The 26251-nt window shown below is 37.8% G+C and overlaps 1 protein-coding gene across 9 annotated transcripts in view; it reads left to right on the top strand.

Moving 5' to 3' along the window:
- Nucleotides 1–26251, top strand: part of NRG1 (neuregulin 1) — a 1014644-nt gene that overhangs the window by 847790 nt on the left and 140603 nt on the right. For 5 of the 9 annotated variants that reach the window (XM_067721981.1, XM_067721983.1, XM_067721982.1 and 2 more), the window contains exons 3-5: nt 6948–7069; nt 17844–17894; nt 20200–20250. In XM_067721981.1, the coding sequence (XP_067578082.1) occupies nt 6948–7069; nt 17844–17894; nt 20200–20250 (224 nt within the window). The remainder of the gene's footprint in view (nt 1–6947; nt 7070–17843; nt 17895–20199; nt 20251–26251) is intronic. The other 4 variants (XM_067721987.1, XM_067721985.1, XM_067721992.1 and 1 more) reach the window with 2 other exon arrangements.

Genomic DNA, 26251 nt, shown 5'->3' with positions numbered 1-26251 from the left:
ACGTGTGACTCTCTAATTTTGCAGATTAAGCAGTCAAGGGTCAAAAAAGTGTTGTCTTGCCTTGAGTCACCCAACTAGCTGTGACTAAGCTGGAATACAAATGTATTTCTTGGATTCCTTAATGCCTCATTCCTTCTTTAAAAATGGAAAGCAGACACATTTAATAACGTGTCCATGTGGGGAGGGGAGGAGATAGAGTGAACGAATTGAAAAAATAAGCATGATTCTTCTAGAGAAGTTTCACAGCAGCAAAAAATACTTTTAGATAGCTTTCAGTGTCTGTGTTGTTTTTCATCAAATAGCCCAGTTAGTAAGAAACTCAGTTATCTGCACACGCAGGGTCATGTCTCATTCATTTCTATGTGGCTGTCATATAATAGCAAAAATAAGTAAGTGCCCACAAATGCTAGGAAGGTGGAGAAACGGAAGAATCCTAGGTGTTATCTTTACACTCAGGGGGTCGTCAGATTGTAGAGAGATTATCCAGTTCAGCCTTATATAAAACATAGGAGAAAAAAAAAAAAAAAAAAAACATAGGAGTTCCAGTGATCAAGTGCTGAAACCCTGCTAGGGCTGGGGGAACATCAAGATTTTTAAGCAGCCCATCTGTTTACAAATAGTGATCTAAAAAATGGATTAGTTATATTGAGGTAAATCCTGCTTTATGGTAAGTCCAGATTGAATTAGGGAGATGAACTATCTAGCACTTCATATCAGACAATAAAAGTAAACACTGAATTGTAGGTTACTGGTGCTAAGTACCATGGGAGCTGGGAAGTGCGGGAGCCCCGAAGAGATTCAGGAGTCACTGTGAGGTGGTAGATTTGACTCTGCTGAAGACAGAGAATCCCTCTAGGTGGGTGGGTGCGGTGGGGTGGGGTGGTTATAGAGAAGAGCAGAAACCACAGTCAGTAGCACGTTCTGTTCATAGGGCAATAAAGAGGCCAGTTGGGTTGGGCCAGTGGGGGAGTGGATGGGGAATTTTGCCCTTTATTGGACAGATGCTGCGTGTCGGCCCCGGGCTAGACGCTGGGTCCACAGAGATGAAGAAGAAGTTCTCTCTGCTCTCAGAGGCTTGGTAGAGGGGAGGGAAATGTAAGCAGTTGTGATACTCAGTTGTAAATTCAACGATAGTGATGATCACGGAATGCTGTAGAAAGAAGCTCACACGGGCCGGGGAGAGGACCCAGTCCAGGACTGTGGAGGCTTCCTAGAAAGAGGAGAGGAGGAAGAGAGGGAGGAGAGGATTATCTAGACTGAAGGAACAGAACAAAGCAGCTGCAGGCTGCAGGTATTCTAGGTGAGGATACCTGGAGAGAAGCTAATGAGGTTGGGTAAATAAGAGGACAAAAGGGAACAAGTGAGTTGCCTGGAATGAATACGGTTTTGAAAGAGAACATGTATAGGTAAAGAGCTAATTGGTTGCATGGCTTGGATGACATATAAAAGTGTCATTGCTATTCAGAAAAGCATTTTCATATTGGCTTCATAGGCCCAGACAGCTAAGAGCACTGTCTACATATTAATAAAATCCCATTATCCCGGAAAGGCCGATATTCAGAAATTACTTCTTTTAAACAATAGCCTTGCTGGAAAGAATTAAGTGGGAACAAGAAAGACTTTTATTCAAGTAATGTGACTGTAAATTACTCTTGGCAAAGCATTGAGCATATTTGATCCTCTGAAAAATAAGATACTTTGTGTAAAGTGGGCAGCTACTGATAAGGGACCAGCTTATTGGGTTTCAGAATTGGGTATTCGGTCATTTCTGAAGTTGTATCTTTAAAAAAAAAAATTAGTGCTGTCACCTTTTTTTAAAGGACCAAACTGAATCTAAATTTAATTAACATTTGCAAGATCCTCAATTATTTCAACTTAGAAATATAAGAGAATGAATACTATTGTTATTATACCCATTAAAAAGTTAATATCCCAAGAATGAAGGCCATTAGGTTTCTTCCTGTAGATATAATGTTAATGAATGGTAACACTTGGACTTGAAATTGATCTGAATCTATGTCTTTTGTCTTTTCACAACTACTTGTGATTTTGCTGTAGTATCCAGTAACATCACGACTTCAGGCAAGGGGCATGTTCAGGCTTAGGGTAAAGTCTTCAATAAAAGACATTCTTGTTTGTCAGCTTCATCTACATTACTCATAATTCTTCATTACGAAGATGTTCAAAATGTCAGTGGTTTGCAGTGGTTTCTTGCTTACTTAACTTTATCTTACTACATTTGCCCTTAGCCAGCAGGCCAAGAAGGGACAAACTTTATCTTAGACTGTGATCACAAGCAGAGGTGAATTTTAGTGTGAGGTTTAGGATTTCCCTGGCATTCTCTTTGTTTAAAGTAAAACATTGACCCTCTTCCAGTCCTTCGCCTCCGTTTCTTTTTCACATTTTACAATCTAGATTTTTCGTAGCAGCCAGAATTTCCTTTTAATCCCTTAGTGTTATGAAAAGATTTTATACCGATAGGGAATTGCTATTATTTTGTAAAGTCTTATCCACCTTCGGCCCCTGCTCCTACTGATAAAGGACATTCCTACATGTTCTTCCTATGATTTTGCATTCACGTGCGAGCCTTTGTTTATTTTATTTTATTTGGCTAAGCGATATGTGGGACTAATGAAAAGAAATGGAAACTGCCCTGGTCTTAAGTGTCCCCTTGTTCTCCTTTCCTTTGCCTGGTGGACCATTTTGATCAAGAAAACTGGTTAAAGAGCTTGGTGTGTGACAGATCGTATTTGGGGGTCGTCCAGTTGGCCTCATTTGCATACCTGTCCTACATCAGCCTCATTAAAGTCTGACTTCCTGTTGTTTGCGTCTGGCGCACACCTTTGGATGCCCTTAATTTTGTACCAGCTCTTCGTTTCTTCTCTTTCTCTTCGTTTCTGTTCTCACACTTTTTTTTTTGGCTGCGCCACACGTCTTGTGGGATCTTAGTGCCCTGACGAGGGGTCGAACCCAGGCCCTCGGCAGTGAAAGCACGAAGTCCTAACCACTGGACCACCAGAGAATTCCCTGTTCTTACACATCTTAATTTTGTTTAAAATCGATTCTAATTGATTTGGTCAAGTTAACAACATTTTTTAAGGAATTATTTCTCCTGTTATCAATTGTTTCAGGTTTTTTTGACTCTGTAATAGAAAAGGTTTCTGCACATCCCCTTCTTTTATGAGTTGAGCCGCTCTGGCAGGTCTTTTTAACTTTATATGTAGGAAAATCTCAAATTCTTTGGGTATAAAACGGGAATACGCAGTGCCTGTTTCATAGCGTTTATGTGAGGCATTTTACGCAGTGCCTGGTTCTGTAGAGTTTCACAGTTGCTGCAGTGGCAAGTGACTTCATTCTGGTAGAACCAGATGGCAAGTGACATTCTCTAGTTTGCACTGTGAAATCCCTCTCTCTCTTCTTTACCCTTCTCATCATAGGCAATTCAACAGTATCTGAAAGCTGTGTTGAGCACACACACACGCAAGTTCATATGATTCCTTAGAGATCAGAGGAATGGAATTTTATAAACTGAGGTGATCAGTTCTATATGCATTTAAGTTGCCTTAGCCTGTAAAACATGGTGGAAGAATCAAGTTAAGTAAGAAAAACGAGCTAGTAGCTATGGGAGCCTTGAATCTGTCTTGTCAGTGAGCACTCATTAGAAGAACACAGTTTGCATTTTGATATAAAAAAAGAAAAAGAAATTAATATTTATAACTGTTTGTATTAATTTATTGTTACATTGTTTTATTTTTTCTTATTCCAAACCAATGCATGCTTATTATAAAAATCTAAAAATTGCAGGCATGTAGAATGTAATTATAATAATAGCCAACACTTATTTGGAGCTTACTCTATTTCAAGCATCTTTTTAAACATGTTACATGAATTAACTGTTTTAAAACTTTTAGAAATGAAAATCCGCCAAAATATTCACCCCTCCCAGATCCCCAGGTAACTCATCAATTAAAGAGCAAAAAGTTAATTTTGTGATTGGAAGGGAGTTCATTAATTCTTCCAAGTTAACTTTCTTCTTTTAGGCAAGATATGGTAGCCTACTGAAGACAGTAAAATAAGACTATTATAACCATACTTATTAAAGCCCCAAATTGTTGCAGTGTATAATTTTTAAGAAGGTTTGTCTATTTCTACTCTCTCACTATTTCTCATTCCTGCTCTAAGACCCAAGGATTGAAGAATCTCATAGTTAAACGTGTCATTAGAGTTCAAAGGGGCCCTTCATGTCCCTGGAGAATTTTGAGTTTCCATTGAACTGCAAAAAGGGTTGCCAACCTTTTTGGCATAAACACTTTCTCCCTTCATAATATTTTTAAATATGCATGTCTCATTTAAGCTTTCATTTTAAAACAGGGTTTGTTTTTTCAAAGCTGATTGAAACCACTGATCTAATTTAATCTTTCTCTGCCTAGAGATATTCTTGTTAGGAATTGCTTGACAGGTGGCCCTCCAGACTTGAATCTTTCCAAAGAGAAAACCTAACTCTTTCACATGACACCCTGTCCAATTTTGGGCGCTCAAAAGGTTCTTCCTTATATATCATCCAAAATGTACCTTCTTTTTCCTGTAAGACACAATTCTACCTTTAAGAGCTTCACCAAATAATTTCCTTTTTCAGATAACAACGATGAAATGTATTTAAATATATCTTGTTCATAGCTACCTGCCAGTGGAACCTCCGGTTCTTTAATAGCATCTTCTCTAGTGATAAGATTTCTAGGCCCTATTCAATTCTGATCACCCTCTTCTAAACTCCTCTAGCTATTGATAATTTTTTTATCAAATGCCACTTTGAAACATAATGCAATACTCTAGATGTGATTCAGCCTGTGAGCGGTGTATTGAGACTTTTATAAAATTTGACTCGTGCTCTTTTAATATTAATTTGGCCAAACAGTGCATACATTTCTTTCTTCTTCTTTTTTAAATAGTTGTTTCAAATGGAGTAATGTTAAACGTGTAGCTAATTGAAGTCCCTTTTTTCTGTATATATTGTTGTCAAGGCTTATCCCTCCCAGCCTGTATTTCTGCTGCTGATTTTTGAACCTGAGTGTATTTGTTATGCTTAGCTTGATTAAATTGATTCTTGGTCTTGGCCCATTGATGCTCAGTCATAGAATTCCCAAGGGTGTCTCTACAGAAAGGATTCCTTAGTCACTTGTCATGCCTTAGAAATTCACTGTAACTATTTGCATAAAATGACTAAGAGGTAGGTTGTAACGAACTCTAAGTTTGTTTAATGCAACACTTACTTCAGCATAGAAAATTACATTTTTTTCCCTTGTTCTCTTTCTCTTTCTCTTTTAAGCATAACATTTATTTACATTCCTTGGAATAGTATTCCAGTAAACACTGCCCAGGTCTTTTAGGAGAATTTTGATTTTAAGAACTATCCAAGATTAACTGTAAATTAATGTTAACTGTAAGTCTGATTACCATGTTTCTTTAAGAAGACTCTCATGAGGGAGGTACTCAAGGCTGGCAGAATTTAGAAAAAAAAAAAAAAGAGAGCAGCTCCAGGTACATGATCATGAAAGGCTTGACGAAGGAACTGGCTCAGAGGTGGTCCTTAAAGATCAGCTCATATCTCGATGGGTAGAAATATGGGGCCCCCATTCTAGGAGAAAGAAGTAATAAGCAAAAGTACCAACATGGAAGGCAGGTAGGGGTGGTTCAATTCAGTAGACTGGAGAAGAGTAGAAATTAAATTTTGAACGATTGGTCCAATTTGATTAATAATATTATCTGACGAGAAGACCAGAAAATTCACTTTAAAATGAGGAAGGTGTAGTTTACGGGAGGTTTGCGTATAATTCTGAGTTGCTGTCTTTGCTTCCTGCCTCTTCTCCCTGATGTCCTCCTCTCAAGAACCCAGGCAGCCAGTACCAGGCTCCTGTATACAAGGACACTGTCTTTTTTTTTTTAATGTTTTACTGGAGTACAATTGCTTTACAATGTCGTGTTAGTTTCTGCTGTACAACGAGGTGAATCACCTGTGTGTGTACATATATCCCTTCCCTGTTGGACGTCCCTCCCCGCTCATCCCACACATCTAGGTCATCACAGAGCACAGAGCTGAGCTCCCTGCGCTATGCAGCAGGTTCCCACTAGCTAGCAAAAGGCTTTAATGAATGCTGTGCCAATCCCAATAGGCCTGAGTTTTTAAATCATAGAGACTGCTTAAATTATAGGCTATGTGCAGTAGTAAAGCATAGAGACAGATGCAAATCACAGTGCTGCCCATGATTAGAAGGAGCGCCAAATAGTGGTTTAATATGTAGTTTTATAAAAGTGTGTGGTATTGTTGTATGAATATTTATTTCAATATTAAGAACCATTTGTGTGGTACTGTGCTCCCAGCAATGAGAATCTTCTTAAAGAATGACAAACTCCCTTTCTTTTGGAAGTGATAAATCCTCTGCAATCAAAATTAACATAATTCCTGATGTCACTCTGCTGGGCAAAGGAGTGCAGAGCATTTTAATCTAGTCTAGCCTTCATTAAGTATCTGTGCTTACCGGATTTATACGAAACGGCTTTACACTTTTTTATCTTCCTTAACCCTAGTGGCTGGTGACATTGAGATACAGAGAGGAAAGGAAATTTATCGTTTGGGTGAAAAAAAATTCTGAGGCATCATGTGGTTAGTGGTGGTGCGAAAGGAATAATAAGAAAAATGAGAAAAGAATTCATTTCAATTGCTGAGCTGGGTGATAAAATTAAGACTATGTCCAGGGTATAATTTAAATGAGACGTATCTCACTTTTGGTGAAATCACACATCTGTGTACTAGTCAGCTGTGTTTTAACATGGTGTGTGTAGAGCGGGAAGGGGGAGTATGAGAACTCTGAAACTCCAGGGGCTTTATTTTGATGGTCATTGTATTTTTGTGAAATATACTTACAACCGCGTTGGTCCTGGTCTCACAGGAAGTCAGAACTTCGCATTAACAAAGCATCACTGGCTGATTCTGGAGAATATATGTGCAAAGTGATCAGCAAATTAGGAAACGACAGTGCTTCTGCCAATATCACCATTGTGGATGCAAACGGTAAGAGACACCTACTATGTCCTATTTCTCAGTCTCTGAGAGGAGTCATCAAGGTATGTGGTAAGACTTGTAATACATCGGTGTGTTAAATCTCATTGTGAACAAACAAAAATCGTGGAGGGAAAACCATGCACTTCAACTATCTTATGGGTCCCCCATAAGGCTCTTTACTCATGACTGAAATAGACCTGAAATATACATAGATTTTTAAAAAAGGGATTTGAATAACATCATGAATAGCAGAGACAGGATGGTTTGCTAAAAGAAAGAGATTATACCTCCACTTTAAGTTAGGGAGAGCAGGTAGGTTTTTTGCTCTATCAAACCAGAATATGTGTATACATATAATTTATGTACAGAATACATATGTATACACAGAATATATGTATATTGTATATATTTACATACATACGTGTATTATGTATGAATATATGTTCTGCTTGTGTGTGTGTGCGTGTGCGTGTGTGTAAACAGAATACAATCTTGACGTAGTCCTGGCAGTTTTTATGTTCTTATATACATCTGGCTCTAGGTAGTAGAAAGTTAGGCCTATCAGGTTGTTTTGGGCCTGTTAATTCGGAAATTAAGAGAGTCTTAGAGGCAAAGCCTTTTTTATGTATAGGCTTCAGCTTCTGTTTCTCTGAGGGCAGTGTCAGGGGATGTTTGTTAAACAAATGAATGACTTGGAGGCAGAAGGTGCCCCTGTCTTCCGACCACCTCTCTGAGTTATCTGAGGAAGGGCAAAGCTCCACAGCTGGTGGCTCTCTGTTCTCGATCCCCTAACACTGCACAACTTGATGGAGTCATCTCTAGAAGCTGATGATGAGCTAGCAGTGAGCAGCTAAATCTCTTGAAACAATAAAACGCTGCTTCAAAACCTTTGGTGCTGTTTTGAGTTATGGCACTGAACAGCTGCCTTCACAAGTCCCGTCATCTGTTATAAAACAAAGCGTAACTGCACCGCTTCTAGGCAGGTGCTGAGAAAGAATGTCCACTGCAAAGGCCTGATCTCTTAAAGTGATAAGATAAAATTGCGAAGCCAGCAAGGGAAGAGTAAAAGTGACTTTAGGGGTTAAACTCCTTAGGAGATTGATGTCGTTTATATCAGTTGACTTAACAGGATAAGGAGGATGGAGTGAGATACAAATATGGAACAGGGTTGGGAAAATCCAGGTTAATTCCTAAGTCCTCTGTGGACTTCCCAATGAACTGCTCTATTGCAGTGTAATCACACTTCATTACTTTCGCTTTAAATACCTCCCTCCACAGAGAACAAAGGACAACAGTGAAAAGTGGATTCCCTTACTATTGTTAGGGGTCGTGTTTATCATTTACCATTTAAAATTTATAAGAGTAAACATAACATCGCTTTATTTTTTAATCAGCACAGGTTAAGCAGTAGAGTTTGGCTCGCGTTATTTTTCCCCACTTGGAATTTTATGGGATGCAACTTGAAACACAAATTTAAAATTTCAGTGGCTTATTCTTTTCTTTCTATTATACCGTGTTTAATAGCTTGTTCTCAGTTTGTCAGTTGCTTGTTTGGTTCAATCTGTGTCCTCGTGGTAAAGGCTATTGAATTATGATTTGGACACGATTAGATTTGTGTAGTTATGCATACTGTAAAGTCCCAGGAAAATAGAATTAAATAATTAATTAATAGAATTTTAAAATTAATTTCGGGGTGCAGAAGTTTTGATAATATGGCTTTTCACATTTCTTTCATAGGAGCGACATCCAACTTACTGTTCCACATTAATTCATTCAAGAATTGGTCTTGAATTTGAATGTATTAGTGACCAATTATAAAGTGTAGAGAAATGAAGGTAGGGGTGTTCTTTTTTACCTGACAAGAATAAAAAGAAGTTGACGGAGTATTGTAAGGAAGTCATTCTTAAACAACCAACTAAAATTCTTTAAGGACTGGGTTCCTACTGGCTTATTGAAAGCATCTGAAGGAGGAGAACAAAGAATGTCAATTACACTATAAGGTGGTGGTTTTTATTTTCTACTTAGAACGTTAGGTCTAGTTCATCCTTATCCAACCCTCTCATTGTATTTAAAAAGAAATGGAGACTTGGGATGTGTCTTAAATTATTTAATTCCCGGTCCAGTATAGTTTACTCTATACCAGACTCTGTTTGTGAACGTTTAAGGTAGATTCCTTGGTTTGTGAAGAACGAAAACTGAAAAACGGGTGTGAGGCATCAAGAGAGGGGGATTCCGTTGGGAAGAACTAGAACTTCATTATAACTCGGCCTCGAGGAGAACATGGTACCCAGGGTGTATCTATGAGTTTAAACACCAGGAATTTATGGCTTTTCTCTCAAGTCTCTCCTTCATGTGCCTCAGATATGTTCTTGAATCTTCTGTTTCTTAGATTTTCTAACCTCTCCTGCTTTCAAATATGCTTCTTTTTTTTTTTTTTTTTTTTTTTGCGGTACGTGGGCCTCTCACTGTTGTGGCCTCTCCCGTTGCGGAGCACAGGCTCCGGACGCGCAGGCTCAGTGGCCATGGCTCACGGGCCCAGCCGCTCCGCGGCATGTGGGATCTTCCCGGACCGGGGCACGAACCCGCATCCCCTGCATCAGCAGGTGGACTCTCAACCACTGCGCCACCAGGGAAGCCCGTCAAATATGCTTCTTTATAATTCCAAACTTTGACCTGCTTATGATCCCAATTGGCCATATTCTTCTTCATGCCTCCTTTCAAGGCATCCTTCCAGTTTTGACTCCTACTGTGTGATTGTTTCCTCAGTTCCTAAATCAAATTCCCCATAGCAAGAATCTGACTGGCAGAGCTGACTATGCCAGACCACATCAAAAGATCCAGAGAGCTTACAAATCATCAACGTATTCTACTCAGGTGCCCACCGTGGGCTCACCCAGGATAGTGGAGCCGGAAACGTGGCTGCCTAGAAACGCCCTCTCTTTTCAGAGGAAGTGGGTCAGATGTGAAGCTCATCAGAGCCTGTACTCATCAGGCAGCAGGATAGACAAGGCCAGTGCATTCCGTACATTGGGAGACTCTCTTCTCTTCCCACACCTCAAGGGCTTAGTTCTGGTGCCACCAGAGGAGAATGTGGAGCCGTTCTGATGTTCACCTTCTACTGTCATCTGTGAGTTTGCTATATTCAGATCAAGACTGGTTATCCAAGAAGTCTCAGCTCAGGTCTGAGCTCTTGGGGACTCAAATTCACTACCTTCATGTTGTCACATCCCTGTCCCTCAAGATTCTGGGAAGAGGTACTCTGGTTATAAACTGCCACACGGACAAACTATCTCTTCTTTTCTTTTCTTTTTTTTCCAAACATCTTTATTGGGGTATAATTGCTTTACAATGTTGTGTTAGTTTCTGGTATATAACAAAGTGAATCAGCTATACGTATACATACATCCCATATCCCCTCCCTCTTGCGTCTCCCTCCCACCCTCCCTATCACACCCCTCTAGGTGGTCACAAAGCACTGAGCTGGTCTCCCTGTGCTATGCGGCTGCTTCCCACTAGCTATCTGTTTTACATTTGGTAGTGTATATATGTCCATGCCACTCTCTCACTTCATCCCAGCTTACCCTTCCCCCTCCCCGTGTCCTCAAATCCATTCTCTACGTCTGTATCTTTATTCCTGTCCTGCCCCTAGGTTCTTCAGAACCACTTTTTTTTTTTTTTTTTAGATTCCATATATATGTGTTAGTATACGGTATTTGTTTTTCTCTTTCTGATTTACTTCACTCTGTATGACAGACTTTAGGTCCATCTACCTCACTACAAATAACTCAGTTTCATTTCTTTTTATGGCTGAGTAATATTCCCTTGTATATATGTGCCACATCTTCTTGATCCATTCATCTGTCGATGGACACTTAGGTTGCTTCCACGTCCTGGCTATTGTAAACAGTGCTGCAGTGAACAATGTGGTGCATGACTTTTTTTGAATTATGGTTTTCTCAGGGTATATGCCCAGTAGTGGGATTGCTGGGTCGTATGGTAGTTGTATTTTTAGTTTTTTAAGGAACCTCCATACTGTTCTCCATAGTGGCTCTATCAATTTACATTCCCACCAACAGTGCAAGAGGGTTCCCTTTTCTCCACACCCTCTCCAGCATTTATTGTTTGTAGATTTTTTGATGATGGCCATTCTGACCAGTGTGAGGTGATAACCTCATTGTTGTTTTGATTTGAATTTCTCTAATGATTAGTGATGTTGAGCATCCTTTCATGTGTTTGTTGGCAATCTGTATATCTTCTTTGGAGAGATGTCTGTTAAGGTCTTCTGCCCATTTTGGGGTTGGGTTGTTTGTTTTTGTGATATTGAGCTGCATGAGCTGCTTGTATATTTTGGAGATTAATCCTTTGTCAGTTGCTTCGTTTGCAAATACTTTCTCCCATTCTGAGGGTTGTCTTTTGGTCTTGTTTATGGTTTCCTTTGCTGTGCAAAAGCTTTGAAGTTTCATTAGGTCCCATTTGGTTATTTTTGTTTTTATTTCCATTCCTCTAGGAGGTGGGTCGAAAAGGATCTTGCTGTAATTTATGCCATAGAGTGTTCTCCCTATATTTTCCTCTAAGATTTTTATAGTGTCTGGACTTACATTTAGGTCTTTAATCCATTTTGAGTTTATTTTTGTGTATGGTGTTAGGGAGTATTCTAATTTCATTCTTTTACATGTAGCTGTCCAGTTTTCCCAGCACCCTTTATTGAAGAGGCTGTCTTTTCTCCATTGTATATTCTTGCCTCCTTTATCAAGGATAAGGTGACCATATGTGCATGGGTTTATCTCTGGGCTTTCTATCCTGTTCCATTGATCTATATTTCTGGTATATAACAAAGTGAGTCAGCTATATGTATATAGCTGACTGTCTTGATTACTGTAGCTTTGTATTATAGTTTGAAGTCAGGGATCCTGATTCCTCCAGCTCTCTGTTTTTCTTTCTCAAGATTGCTTTGGCTATTTGGGGTCTTTTGTGTTTCCAGACAAATTGTGAAATTTTTTGTTCTAGTTCTGCGAAAAATGCCATTGGTAGTTTGATAGGGATTGCACTGAATCTGTAGCTTGCTTTGGGTAGTAGAGTCATTTTCACAATATCAATTCTTCGAGTCCAAGAACATGGTATATCTCTCCATCTGTTTGTATCATCTTTAATTTTTTTCATCAGTATCTTTTAGTTTTCTGCATACAGGTTTTTTTTCTCCTTAGGTAGGTTTATCCCTAGGTATTTTATTCTTTTTGTTGCAATGGTAAATGGGAGTGTTTCCTTAATTTCTCTTTCAGATATTTCATTATTAGTGTATAGGAATGCAAGAGATTTCTGTGCATTAGTTTAGTATCCTGCTACTTTACCAAATTCACTGATTAGCTCTAGCAGTTTTCTGGTAGCATCTTTAGGATTCTCTATGTATATTATCATGTCATCTGCAAACAGTGACAGTTTTACTTCTTTTCCAATATGCATTCCTTTTATTTCTTTTTCTTCTCTGATTGCTGTGGTTAAAACTTCCAAAACTATGTTGAATAAGAGTGGTGAGAGTGCACAACCTTGTCTTGTTCCTGATCTTAGTGGAAATGGTTTCAGTTTTTCACCATTGAGAATGATGTTGGCTGTCGGTTTGTCATATATGGCTTTTATTATGTTGAGGTAAGTTCCCTCTGGAGGGTTTTTATCATAAATTGGTGTTGAATTTTGTCGAAAGCTTTTTCTGCCTCTGTTGAGATGATCATATGGTTCTTCTCCTTCAATTTGTTAATATGGTGTATCACATTGATTGATTTGCGTATATTGAAGAATCCTTGCATTCCTGGGATAAACCCCACTTGATCATGCTGTACGATCCTTGTAATGTGCTGTTGGATTCTGTTTGCTAGTATTTTGTTGACGATTTTTGCATCTATGTTCGTTAATGATATTGGCCTGTAGTTTTCTTTTTTTTGTGACATCTTTGTCTGGTTTTGGTATCAGGGTGATAAACCATCTCTTCTTAAATGTGTATTTACCATTGACTTGGGCTAAGAGAGTAGAATTCTCAAGAATCCCCCCACCCCCAGTATGGGGGAGGGGTGTCCTAGGAAAAAAAAGACTTAAAAATAAGAACATGTTGCCAAAATATTATATTATGTAGAACTCCCCTTGAGATTTTAATTATATTATCTATGAAATATTAGTCATTTTGTTTATTTTGTGTGGTCTAACTCATTTCTCCGATAAGTACGTAACTACAGTTTGATAATTTCTATATAGGTTGCCTTGATGAAAGATCCTGGTATGTGGCTGTGAACTAATTATCCTAATTTCATTCTATGCAAAGGATTTCTTGTGATTTACTTAAATTCTCACACAGGTGCCTTCCTGGCACTTAGATGTTCATACTTTAGGACAAGATTCTAGGAGGGATGGCAGGAGTTAGAAGGAAACATGCATGGAAGACTGTGTTTTCTTCTCTCCTTAGGAAAAAAAGAAAAATTTAGCGAGATGAGCTTGCTGTTTGACACTATCTTTAATCCCGTTATGACAGCCGGAGAACTATTAGAATAAAATTAGCACAGATCATGAAAATCTTCCATCTAATCTTATAAACTTCCTGCAGTGAAATCCATTGTTTAGATCTGCTGAGATTAACAGCCAGATATAAATGAAATAATACGAAAAAACTGTGAATTTCCCCTCGACGCATTATATGCTTGAGTGAAGCAATGACCATATTTCCAATATCTTCAAGCATTTAGAAAAGAATGTACATATAGGTTAATTGTTAAGCATTTTAGAAATTTATATGTTTTTGGTCATTTCCAATGCCTTTTAATCCCTACCTTATTTAGAAAAAAGAACTTGTCATACAGCAGACAGATATAAACCTATGCATTCTGCTGATGCCTTCTGGGATTATGTCAGTCTACCAAAGTCCAATTGAGTTTTCGTACAAAACAGGATCTCGTAGGCAATCATCATTACGTGATGGATTACAGGTGGATTCCTTTCATGAATTCAAATATAGTAGTTTAAAAGGCCACATACACCATGTTCACACAGATCATACACTGTACGTTGATTTTAATTTGTATCTTATTTGGCTTGGTCTTTATAGAGGAAACCTTAATTTAGTCATTAATTCTTCGCTAAGAAGCTCTGTAAAAACTCCTGGGCAGCAGATTAGGGAAGAGAATAATAGACGTAACTGGTTTTCAAATTAATTAAGTACTGCTGTCTTTTAAAAGATTAATACAGGAGAATATACAACTAATCAATCATATCTTCTACTGGGTTTTCTTGTTTTAATCAGGAGAAAAATCATTTGAGTGAGATCCAAGATCCCATAGGAGCAATTGGGCTCCTAGCAATAAAAGAGCTGTTTCATTTTAGATGAGCAGAAAAAAAATATTTCCACAAAATTTGATTAATATATCAATTGGCCCTTTAAAAACTTAGCTCATGGGGGTAACCCACATTGACAGTGTTGTTAGAAATGCCATGATATTGGTGAACAACCTATAGTTACACTAAGAAGCACATAAAATGTGTTTTATAGTTTGTATAGTAGTCTCCATGTATGTTGTTGCATTATGTAGGATTCTCATGAAGTGTAATAAGGAAGAGTAATATGAGTGGAAAAGAGCTGTCTTTTCAATGCATGGTATCCATCCTGCCTCTGCACCATTTGTTAATTTCACAATTTCTCAGTTGCTTAAGACTAAGCTCTGATTATGAGCAAGGATTCAGATGCTCAAAATCGTTTTTACCAGTGCTAATAAGTATGCCCGTCTTAAATCTTTAAAAAAATGACTTGATCACAATTTTTGAAGGCACAATAATGACCTGTGATTTTAGAATAATAAAGAGTCACACAATTGGATATTTAAATTCACACAGATATATGTATGCTTGTATTTGTTTATGTGTATTTTGCTAAATAGTTATGTTTAGTATATTGTGCTCATGATGAAATTTCAAACAAGCCATGCATACATAATAATTAGAAACATTCCTTTCCAGAAGGTGTTATTTTTCAGACACTGCCACTTTTTCTTGAGAACAGATCCAGTTTATTAAAACACTCGAACATTACAAATATACTGATGTTCCATGTTTCCTTGCCTACTCAGCATAAATTGCTCAGCTGTATTCAATTCTTGATGATTCTAAATCCCTATTAATTTGCAGTAATGAAGGGGGTGTCCTTTATAAATTAACAAATTTAATATACCAAATTACTAAGGGGAACGATGTGTTGCTTAAATAAACATCAAGGAGATTTCAGGACTTGATAATTTTTTTAAAATCTGTAATTGTAACAAAATTATTTTCAGTCACCCTTATAACAAAAGGTTGTTTTCTCAATCTATGAATTCTACCCAAAACACGTAAAAATGTTTGCTGAGTGGTTTTAATCAAAAAGATTAACTTTTCTTATTAGCAAGATTCTTTTAGTATAGAAGTATACAAGTTCTGAGCTTGTATTACCCCCAAGATAATTCAAAAGTTTTTTATTTGAACCATAATCATTAAAGATATTTATAAGGTCTCCAGGATAAACTCTAATTTTAGAAAGGGAGGTTATTTTAAGTTGTCTACATGTAGATACATATTTGTACTAACCTCCTGTTCTGGTATTTTTATGTATGTATCATTCAATGAAACAAGGAAATGTTATGGTTAACCTTTCTTCCCATTGAGATCTTTAATGCTGAAGATAGAATAGCTCTGATTCTGGGGTTTTTGTTTTGTTTATTTTTTGGAAGGTCACAGGGGACTACTTAGTTTGTCAAAAATAAATGTGAGGGCTTCCCTGGTGGCGCAGTGGTTGAGAGTCCGCCTGCTGATGCAGGGCACACAGGTTCGTGCCCCGGTCCGGGAAGATCCCACATGCGGTGGAGCGGCTGGGCCCGTGAGCCATGGCTGCTAAGCCTGCGCGTCCAGAGCCTGTGCTCCGCAGTGGGAGAGGCCGCAACAGTGTGAGGCCCGCTTACCAGATAAAAAAGAAACTAAATAAATGTGGAAAGAGTCTTGATACTCATACCAGGATGGGGATTTTTGCCCAGTTCTTATGACCCTGAGCTTCTTACTTCAGTCTGGCTGTTGTGTCATTGATGAGTCCCGTGAACAGAATGAGAAAGCATCTCCCCCAATGTGGGTACTTGCTTGGAAACTTGGATCTTCTTCTAGCTACTCACAGAGAAAGACAAATGCTGTGAATCTTTGATAGAAATGTTTCTACCTGTTTAACTTTTCCCCGAAGAAAAACCGTTATCATTTTCCACAGCCCATAAGAGGAAAGCTAGTTGTAGCCACTTCAGAAACAGATACGGCATAACACCAACTCAGAATATCTTCTTTAATGCCTGCTGCTTGTGAAGGTCCCGAGGACATCATACACCCTCACATGCTGATTCTTTTCACTGGATCCCGTTTTTATGGGCGTAAGAGCCAATATAGGTGACTGGTGGCTTGATAATAATCTTGCACCTTGAATGGTTTGTCTTCCTAATGCTTCATTAGAGAGGGCCATCCATATTTAAATTGCATGAGAAAAAACACAAACTGGTCTTACTAAAGATATATTTCTCATGTTTATATATACTCATATTTAACTTGATGTTTATTCTTAAACATCCTGCTGAATCTCACATGCCACTTTTTTTTCCAATTCCACTAAACCATTTATGCCTAGAGCCTCTCAGCTTGAAGAAACATTGCCACTTAAATTAATTCATCTTACCTACTAGACTAGTTCTATCATGGAAGCCCTAAGTGGTCATAACTGTATTTAAAGGTGATTATACTGATCGTGAACATTTCCAACTCCATGATTAACAGACTATTAATTCCAACATAAAATGATAATATATGACATACTTAGGATTTTAGTAGGATCTAGTAACTTTCGTAATATATACATCACAACAGATTCAACTTCTCTTTTTGTCCTGGTTAATAAATAGTAAATCATTTGACAATAATTATACACACAGTGAAAGTTGAATAATATCCACCATTGCATCTCTACGTCCAATAAACCTTTGCCTCACTGAGAACATTAGATTCTAACGAACTGAAGCCCTTTTCGGAAGGACTGGATGAATACAGAATTAGACAATGTATTCATCCTTTATTCCCTCATAAAGGCAGTAAGAAAACAAGTCAGAGTTTGAACAGTACCGTCACAATTCCCATGATAACAGTGCATCCGGAAGTGTACAGGTTCATTCTGCATTTCCTTGAGTTGGGAGCTGCCTGCTTGCTCTGTGCCCTGCTCCGAGTAGCTGAAATGATGAGACACCCATCTTGATTACCACTGGCAATTTTATGTAGCATTTGATACCAGAACTTGATGTTTTTCATCAATCCCGACTGGAAACATGACTTGCTTTTGGTTTGGACAGAAATGTAATTCTCCAAAGATCTAATATTTTAAAATTTTGACCACAGTTTTGCTCTTCCAGCTTTGATTTTTCTTGGTTCTGCCATTTCCGTCTTCCTTTCTGAAGAGGAGCCCTTTGCTATGTATTCTTCTTCACTGACCCCAGTGGGGGCAGGGAATTCTTCCTAATTATTCTGTCACAGCCCATCTCATGCTCTTTGCCCAAGTAAGAAGAACTACTTATCCGGATAGTCTTTTTTTTTTTGCGTTTCTCGCTCTCTGTATGTATGAGGCCTGGGCTTTCATCGTTCCCTTGCAGTACTTTCTTCCTTTACACACATTTTTTATTTGAAGGAAGGCTGTGGAACTGGCTCCCAGCCTCCTGACTGTACATCATAATGTCCTATCACCTTTTCTTTTTTGCAGAGATCATCACTGGCATGCCAGCCTCAACTGAGACAGCGTATGTGTCTTCAGGTAAGGAAAATAAGCTCGTCAAGTTTTACTAACCAGAACGACAGGCATCACAGCTGGCTGTTCCTTCTACTAATCAGAACCCCTTCTGCATCCACATTTCAGCTGCTCTTGTTTTCTGCTCCAGTATTTTTCTCCAGCTCAGTCTGCTTTTTTGGATTTTGCTTAAAAGAGTCCGGTTTTTGCTGTGTGTCTGAACTTGGACCCAAGAGGCATGCATGGGAAAAAGAAACCTAGATACAACTTAGTGACGTTAGACCAGGAAAGGAGACGTCTGGGTTGTAACTTCAGTTTTTATATCTTTCTAGGTGCTTCTCTTAGCTGTCTCTGCCCTCATTCATCCATCAGAGTTTATTCCTGGATAATGTATCAGTGTCTGACCTCTGACCTTTGGGCTCTTAATGATCAGTTGTGGGTCACTAAACTTGAACAAAAACACAGTTATAGGCCTGACTTTTTAAAATGCTGTTGCTTTTTTTGTTTGTTTTGGGGTCTTTTTTTGGTTTGTTTTTGTTTGTTTGTCACTTGCCTATCATATTTGCTGATAGCAGTTGTGGTCTGAGCATATATATTCACTACTTAAAACCCAACCCTACTAAACACATGTATAACCCTAATTCGTTGATTTCTCCACTAGCTGTGAATGTAATTCAGCTACTGTGAATTTAAGTGTTTTTCTTACTAACCTCTGCAGTTCCATAGTTAACAGAACCTTAGAATATTTAAAAATAAACATTTAGTTGGGAACAAGTTTTTGGAGACCTAGATTCAGAACTCACTTCAGAGGTTTGATGATAACTTGTTTTTCGCATGATACTTCACAGTTTACAAAGATTTTTACGTATCATTTGGTAATCACACAGATCTGTGAAACAAGGCAGTAGTTTTCTTCATTTTACAGATCAGAAAACTGAAGCAGTAGAAATGTTGAGTCATGTATCTCAGCAAGTGGGAGAGCAGATACTTCAAGCTCAGTATTCTTTTCATTACCCCATAGTTAATGCTTTGGCTTCATTGATTTTTTTTTTTTTCATTATGGCCTCTACCTTGTTGAAGCTCTTGGAGGCCATGTGATCTAACACAGCCATTTTCTAGCTTACCTTCCCCAGTTTGGCCTCTTACCTTCAAAGCCATTGTACAAAATCATAAAAGCTAACTTTCTCTATGTCCTAGACCTCTTTGGCCATATTGAGGGCATATTAATTTGTCATTACTGAGATGGAAGTATGTGTGTTGTAAGGTGGAATGATCCTGGAGTGTAAGAGAATCTTACTTTTCTGAGTAATAGAAAGAGAAAAAAAGAGAGAGAAGGGAGAGAGGGAGAGAAAAAGAAAAAAAATATATAGAGTTTCAGAATTTCCTCACCTTTCACTCTGGCATTTCTTTAATGTAAGGACTTCATTATCCAACCCGAGTAGATGCTGTTACAAACCTGAGCTTTTAAATTCATGGGGTGCTTGCCTTGGGAATTTGGAGTGACTGTAACTAGTACTTTCTGATATGACTTGAGTCTTTATAACTTTCTGGTTGCTGAATTTCTGGTTGCGAAGCATCCTTCTTTGATACTGAGTTGTTCTTATTTCTTACTCATAAAAACCCTTAGGTCCCATGCTTTTTTTCTGCATGAGGTATGTTTTATGCTCTGCTTTACTTAAGTACTGGCTTTCCTTCCTTTATCCTTGCTACCTAAGAGAGTCATGCTACTGTACCTCCCCCGTGATTGTATTATGTTTTTATTTAGCACGTTTTATTCAATCCTGAAGTAATTGCTCTAGTGGACTTGCATGGACTTTAGTCAGCACCACGTTTGGCCAAGATGTTTATGCAGAGCAGTTCGCCTGAAAATATTGTCCTTCTTCTTCTTCTTTTTTTTTCCCCCTCTAAGCATGAAAGTTGCCTTTCATTCTCTCTCTGAAAATGGGGATTGTTCTCTTTGGTTTCATGTTTCTTAAAATCAAGACCAACCTAAGAGAAGGAATTATCTGTCTCACCTGGAGTGTGGATCTGTTCAGAGTAGTGGTTTTAGGAAATGGACCAGCAGTTGGTGTGTTGGGGGTATCTTTGCAGATGGACCAGCCCCTTTTGCATCTCTTTCTAAAGTCTTTGGGTCTGGCCTACAGAAACATTCCTTTGTGGTCTTTGAATATTGCATATATCTCCCTTTGACTTTGAGATGCTTTCAGCTTTTCTGTTGCACCATTTTCTAGGCCTCTTTTTCTAGATGATACCCAAGCCTGGCAAAATTTCTTATTTAAGAATCCAAGTGGCATGACTCAATAAAGCTTCATTCCACTTTTATGTTTTATAGAGTCTCCCATTAGAATATCAGTATCAACAGAAGGAGCAAATACTTCTTCATGTAAGTATATTTATATATTCTGTTCACTAGTTTTTAACCCAAGACAATTATCTGCTTCCAAAGATTATGTTCATGTCTCACCCCTGCCCTTATTGAGGGATGGGGAATCGAGTTTGGGAACAGGATGGTATTTGCTGTTTGGAATAGAAATGACCTCCTGCTATGGTTGGGGTCGACCAGATATCCCCTCCCCCTGAGATACATATGGATATTAAAAGATACCACATATGTAGTAGTTTTAGGATAATGTAATGTCTTCAAATATTGGAAAATAGCCACGTAGCCTCTGAGGCCTAGTTCTGGGTGAGCAATAGAGAACATTGTGGGTTGTTTCTTTTCTTTTCTTTTTTAAGTGTGTCTTAATGCCTTTAGCAACTGCCTAAGGCATGATAGATACTCAGCTGTTTGGGGCCTCTATTCCAAAGCACCTCAGTTCTCATATAAAGTCTGCTGTGATGGAGTAAGGAAACTGTACATAGATGCCCTCAATTCAAATTCTATAGCAAGTGACTAATTATGAAAATGTTTGAAAGCAAGTCCCTAGGCAAGATCTCAGATTCGTTTTCCTGTGTTTAATGTGAAATGCGCTTTGTGTTTATGGAGGTCCACAACTGTTAGATTGATTGGTGCTTTGTGCCGTGTCAGGGGAACTTAAGAAGTTAGCAAGGACTAGTAAAAATAGTTTTGATACTGATAAATTGTGAATAGCGTAGAATTAAATTTTGATATGCAACAGGGGAATTTATCAGGCCTTGAAAGTAAAACTTATAACTCCAGTCCTTCTCTCCCTGATTTTAGCTCTTTATTTAAAACTCATGCTCAGTTTGATAAGCTCTTCAATACATAGATATTCCCAATTATTCTGTTCCAGCCTGGAGAGTGCGTTTAATGAACAATTTCCTTTGGCTATCAGCATGGTAGAAAATACTTGAAAAGAAAGTATTTACTTTTGGCAACTTCAGTAGTTTTCCCAGTCTGTTTAAATATCCAGTTTGGTTCTAAAACCATTCTCTTTGGGTTGGTGGTACCCAGGCTGTAACGAAACAAGGTACACATATTTTTTTATTGCATGAAGGATGATGTTTTGGCTATACTTTAGCTAGATAAAGCATCATTTAACTGCACTGATGGCAACAATCTAGTAAGATCAACAGGAAATGAAATGCTAGGACTAGATCGGCTTCCCTTAAGGACACTCATTACATACTCCAAAATGATAATCCCTTCTGGGGACTTTGGATATTTGTTATTTAATTCTACTTACAAAAAGATTAGTATAATTATGTAGATTTTAGCTAACCAGCATTGAGGAATCATGATGAGCTTTGTTTTCTATTTTTGAGTGTTTATTATATAAAAGCAAATACTAGGGTTTTCTTTCTGGCCTTTTGTCTGGGAATAATTTCTCCCCTGCATGATTCACTGAAGAAAGTTATGGAAACTCTTGTAATTGGAACCCTTCATGCTATCATTAATGGGGCAATGGAGGCGATCCTTAAACATAACCGAGTAGTTTGGGAATGGAAGAAATACTTAGGGAACTGAAATGAATCTCTCAGTTTACATTTCTATTCACTGCAATACTACTGTTGAGAGAGAAATAATTTTGAAATCTGACTCTGATCTCTAACTCTCAGCAGAATTCGTTCCTTGTATTTGGTAAAGTTTTAAAAGTAAGAACGAAGGTTTTGTGTACCTTTATGTTAAAATATTTCAGTGTACCATACATCACTCCCCACTCATGGTGGGCTCTCAGTAAATACTGCTGAATTGATTGATGAATACTTTTTATTTTTTCTCTACGGTTGAATTCTATGTGTGATAACTTAAGAGCACAGCTTTGTTTTGTCCCAGAAGTAAGTAAACATGTAATAAAAGAGACACAACTTCTATAATCCCTGTGCCAAATCGTAACTGGAAGAGGAAGAAAAATTCAGGAAATAAGCGATCATCCCTTTGTACACCACTGAAAGATTCATGCCCTCACCTTCCCAGTGTTCCAGGAGATGAAATTTAATCATGTCCCTGAAAGAGTGAGATACTTCATGCATGGAGTGTGCGTGTCATCAATTTTGATAAGTTCACTCACATATTATTACTACAAGAGACTTGAAAAACGTTTTTCTCCACCAACTCAGAGTATAGGGTACAATACAATATTTGCTTCCGTTTATTTATTTACCCTGTTTTCCATGGAAATAAGATATTTAAATAGACTCTATGATTTGGCCAGTTTTTTAAAATTAATTTTATTGGAGTGTAGTTGCTCTACAATGTTGTGTTAGTATGAATACATTTTTTAATCTCGTGAAAATATACTCTGTACTTTGGAAATAGAAACCAATAGTGGCAGGATCCTAAGTCTAGTCCTGGTGAGAACAGTGAGAGCAGCATGAGGTACTCAGCTCATCCAAAGGCTGCATTCAGGGGAATTCTGCACTGGAGCAGAGCTGTGATGGAAACACAGCTTAGTAAAGGCTGGAGCTGAAACTTGAGGAACCAGCAATCGCAATAAACTGGACTTAAAAATTCAAAATATATAAAAGAGTCAAAGGCCTTGGATAAGTTCACATGGGTCAGAAATAATCAGCCCTGAATAGGTTTCTTTTCACTGTGTTTCAGCCAGGAAGGAGACGTGTAAATCCCCGTATGTGAAAAGCAACCTGTGCTATTACAATGTAATCATGTGTGTGTGGCCTCCATTCTTTGAACTGTTGACATTGGTGTTTTTTGTAAAGTGAATTTTGAAAACCCTTTCTGAAGTAGTATGGATTCAGCAAACCTGTTGTGTATTAGAAAGATTTGGTGTGCTTTGGGCGTTGGTGTTAAAAAAGGGTGAGGGAGCCTTACTACTTTTCAGTTCTTTCGGTACAAGTGTGCACACCTTTATAGGGAAACGTCCCCTTAACTGTCAGTGCTGGTTCTGAGAGCATCTCACCTCTGGGTAAATCTTGGGAGCGTTTATCAGTGGTAGTTCATGTTCATGGCCCTGCTCAGAACCCTGTCCGGTATGCCGGGTGTCTTCTGTGGTATCCTTCCCTGATCACGTCAGCCCTTCAAGTTCTCCTTTTCGCCTCTGTAACTCATATTGGAGTAGAAAAAAAAACGCAAAAAAGAAAATTAAAATTGCCTACCTACCTATCCAAAATACTATTGCTAGTATTTTAGTATACTTTCTTCGAATCAGTATTCTTCCTTCTGGCTTTTTACTTCTCCACCTTCTATCTATTTAATGAACCATAAGTGTTTTTCCCATGTCATGAAATGCTAGTCAGAAATTTTGAATAATATTTTTCTAATCTAAAAATTTTTAAATAATTTTTTTAAAATCACTGTAACGACTCAAATCATTCTTGACTGGAGATTTTAAGAGATTTATGTTTCGTCTACAAATGCTGTATCATTTTTGCCCTCTTTCTATTTATTTTTCCTAGCATTTTATAAATATTGGTGAAATAGCAAAGTTACTAATCCTTCCTTTTGTAAGGCAAATTTTAACTACTTCCTTTTTGAATTTGGGAATTTGCATTATACTTTCACTCTTTTTAGAGTTGTTAATTTATAATTTTTTTTTTAAGTTTCTTATAATAATCTCCTGGTAAAGATTAGCATTATTTTCCTTTATTTTATTTTACTCTTTTGTAAATGAGGTGTCTGTGACTTAAAACATATAAGTAATTTGCTAAGTGAGTGTCCTATTACACGTGACAGGTTGTAGAAAAGAACTTGAAATTTATAAAACAGTTAGTAGGACTGTCTTGTTCCTCCTTTACACAGCATCAGCAAAAAAGTAAATGGATTGTTTAGAACAAACAAACCATAATGATTTCCGTCTGAATTGCCAGCTGCTGGTGACCCCATTTTGCAGACAATTTTGTCAAATGCTGTAAAAAATACAATTGTTTTACCAACCACTTTACTGAATTAAGCCCCATCCATTCCAATTTAATATAAAAATGAGAGAAACAAAAACGGGAAGTCTAATGAATAGTAATAGGAAAGAAAATAAAGAGAAGTTTCTGGAAAACAGTCTTAAATAATTGAAATATATGTTTCAAATAATAACAGTAGTAATAGCAAATCTTTATTGAAGGCTCACTTTGTGCCAGGCACTGCACAAGGTGATTTCCATGGATGCTGAGTCATGGTTCCCATAAAACCGTCTTCCATTTTTCAAATGATGAAACTGATGTATTTTGTCTAAAGTCCCACAAGCAGGATTCAAACCCAGGCAGTACGCTAGCCTGCCGTAATGCATGAGGTTTTGTTGCCTCAAAACAAAAAAAGCCTTTAATATGAAAAGGAATGAGATTCTGTGAATGGGTGGAAAAGTAGTCTCTGATACAAAGTGGATTGGGTGTATGTGTGGCAGATTAAGGTCAATGCATTGCTTTGAACCAGCTGAGCCCATATAATCTTTATGTTACCCATCAAAGCGTGATGGGACCACAGGTGGTGGGGGGGAATGAAAAGAACACAGACGTCAGATGGACTCATGTCCTTAAGTCTAAATACTAGTGCTGTTAATTACTGTGTGTTCTTAGGCAATTTATTTAATGTCCTTAAGACTCAGTTTCTGTCTGTATAACCTTGTTTATCTCAAACTATATTGAGAAGCCTAATATGAGAAAACGAATCATTTAGCACAGGCTTGCTTTAGATGGTCTCCTCTATAGACAGAAGAGAGCCAGTACCTGAAAAATGTGTGTGTCTTTGAAGAAAATGGAAATCAAGGGAGTCCTACCATTTTATTTGAACAACATAAGAAAATATCCTTATTGTTGGAGGAGGAAAGGAGTTGATGATTTTCAGTCTAAATGGTGGTGCTGAAAGTTGTATGCCAAGAAATCACTGTCTTTTCCAAAATATTATATATTCTCAGCTAAGACTGCATTTGAAAGGAACTTATCCAAGAAGTCCTCTTTGAAATTTCTGATTGAAATGAACAATTGAATCTTTAATTTGGCAACTAAAAGAGCTAGCTGAAGGAAAAAAATGTCTTTTGTCTGCAGAGACATTTGTTATAATCAGATGCAGCATGTTCCCCTGGGAATAGCGCTGTGCTATGTATTGATTAGATTGGACCAGGTCTGCTGGTCCACTGGTGAAGTTCAGAGTTACTGTTCTTGCTTCCATCCTCAGCTGTAACTGACTGACCTACTCTAAATGTAGACAGAACTGTCCAGACCTTTCCTAAATGACTTTCAGCTGGAAAAATGGCATTCCTATTTCAGATCTTTATTGGTGGCAAAATATGAACTCTATCCTGTCACCGTTAGACAGCTACTTCTAATTGAATGCAAATTGTGTTTCCAGATTTCTATAAACACGGTCTTTTCAAGGGTGTGGTGGCTGTGTCTCTTGTGGAGAATGACAGACAAATTGCCATGCATCCTATAGCAATAAAAGAAAAATTTTAAGTGGCGATTGCCCAACTGGTATTACTTCCATTTTCTGATTGCCTAGAGAGTTAGTTACAGATTTTTAGGACAATACGCTGACTTGAAACAAGAGTAGGGGCTTGTATGTCACAGTCATTCGTATCACCTTCATGCTTAGTTCACTCATTTTGTATGTGAATGTGTCTTACATTTTCCTTTACAGTACTCCCTGCAACTGTAATGTAATTCTTCAGTTCTGCCTTTCTAAAGGCATTCAGTGTCTATCATTGCATTCCACTACTGGATAAGAGAAAACCTTTGATCAAGCTTATAACTAAATCATCCTTAACCTTTTGTATCCAGTTGAAATTAACCTTTTCCAAAATTATTCTCTTGACCCAGACAAATATGTGTGTGTGCTATGTATATATAAATAACTGATATTTGTATCCTACTGTATATTTTACAGGGTATATTTTCATATATTGAGTCATTTATTCACACAGTAATCCTGTGACCTAGATTTCATCCCATTTGTCAGTTGAGGGATGTGAGACTCAGAAATTTCTGACATGTCCAAATTCAAAAGCTACATACATAGGTGGTAGAACAGAAATTTA

Source organism: Pseudorca crassidens, chromosome 21 (assembly GCF_039906515.1).
Source record: "Pseudorca crassidens isolate mPseCra1 chromosome 21, mPseCra1.hap1, whole genome shotgun sequence".
Classification (NCBI taxonomy): domain Eukaryota; kingdom Metazoa; phylum Chordata; class Mammalia; order Artiodactyla; family Delphinidae; genus Pseudorca; species Pseudorca crassidens.
This window is presented reverse-complemented; position numbering and strand designations above follow the sequence as displayed.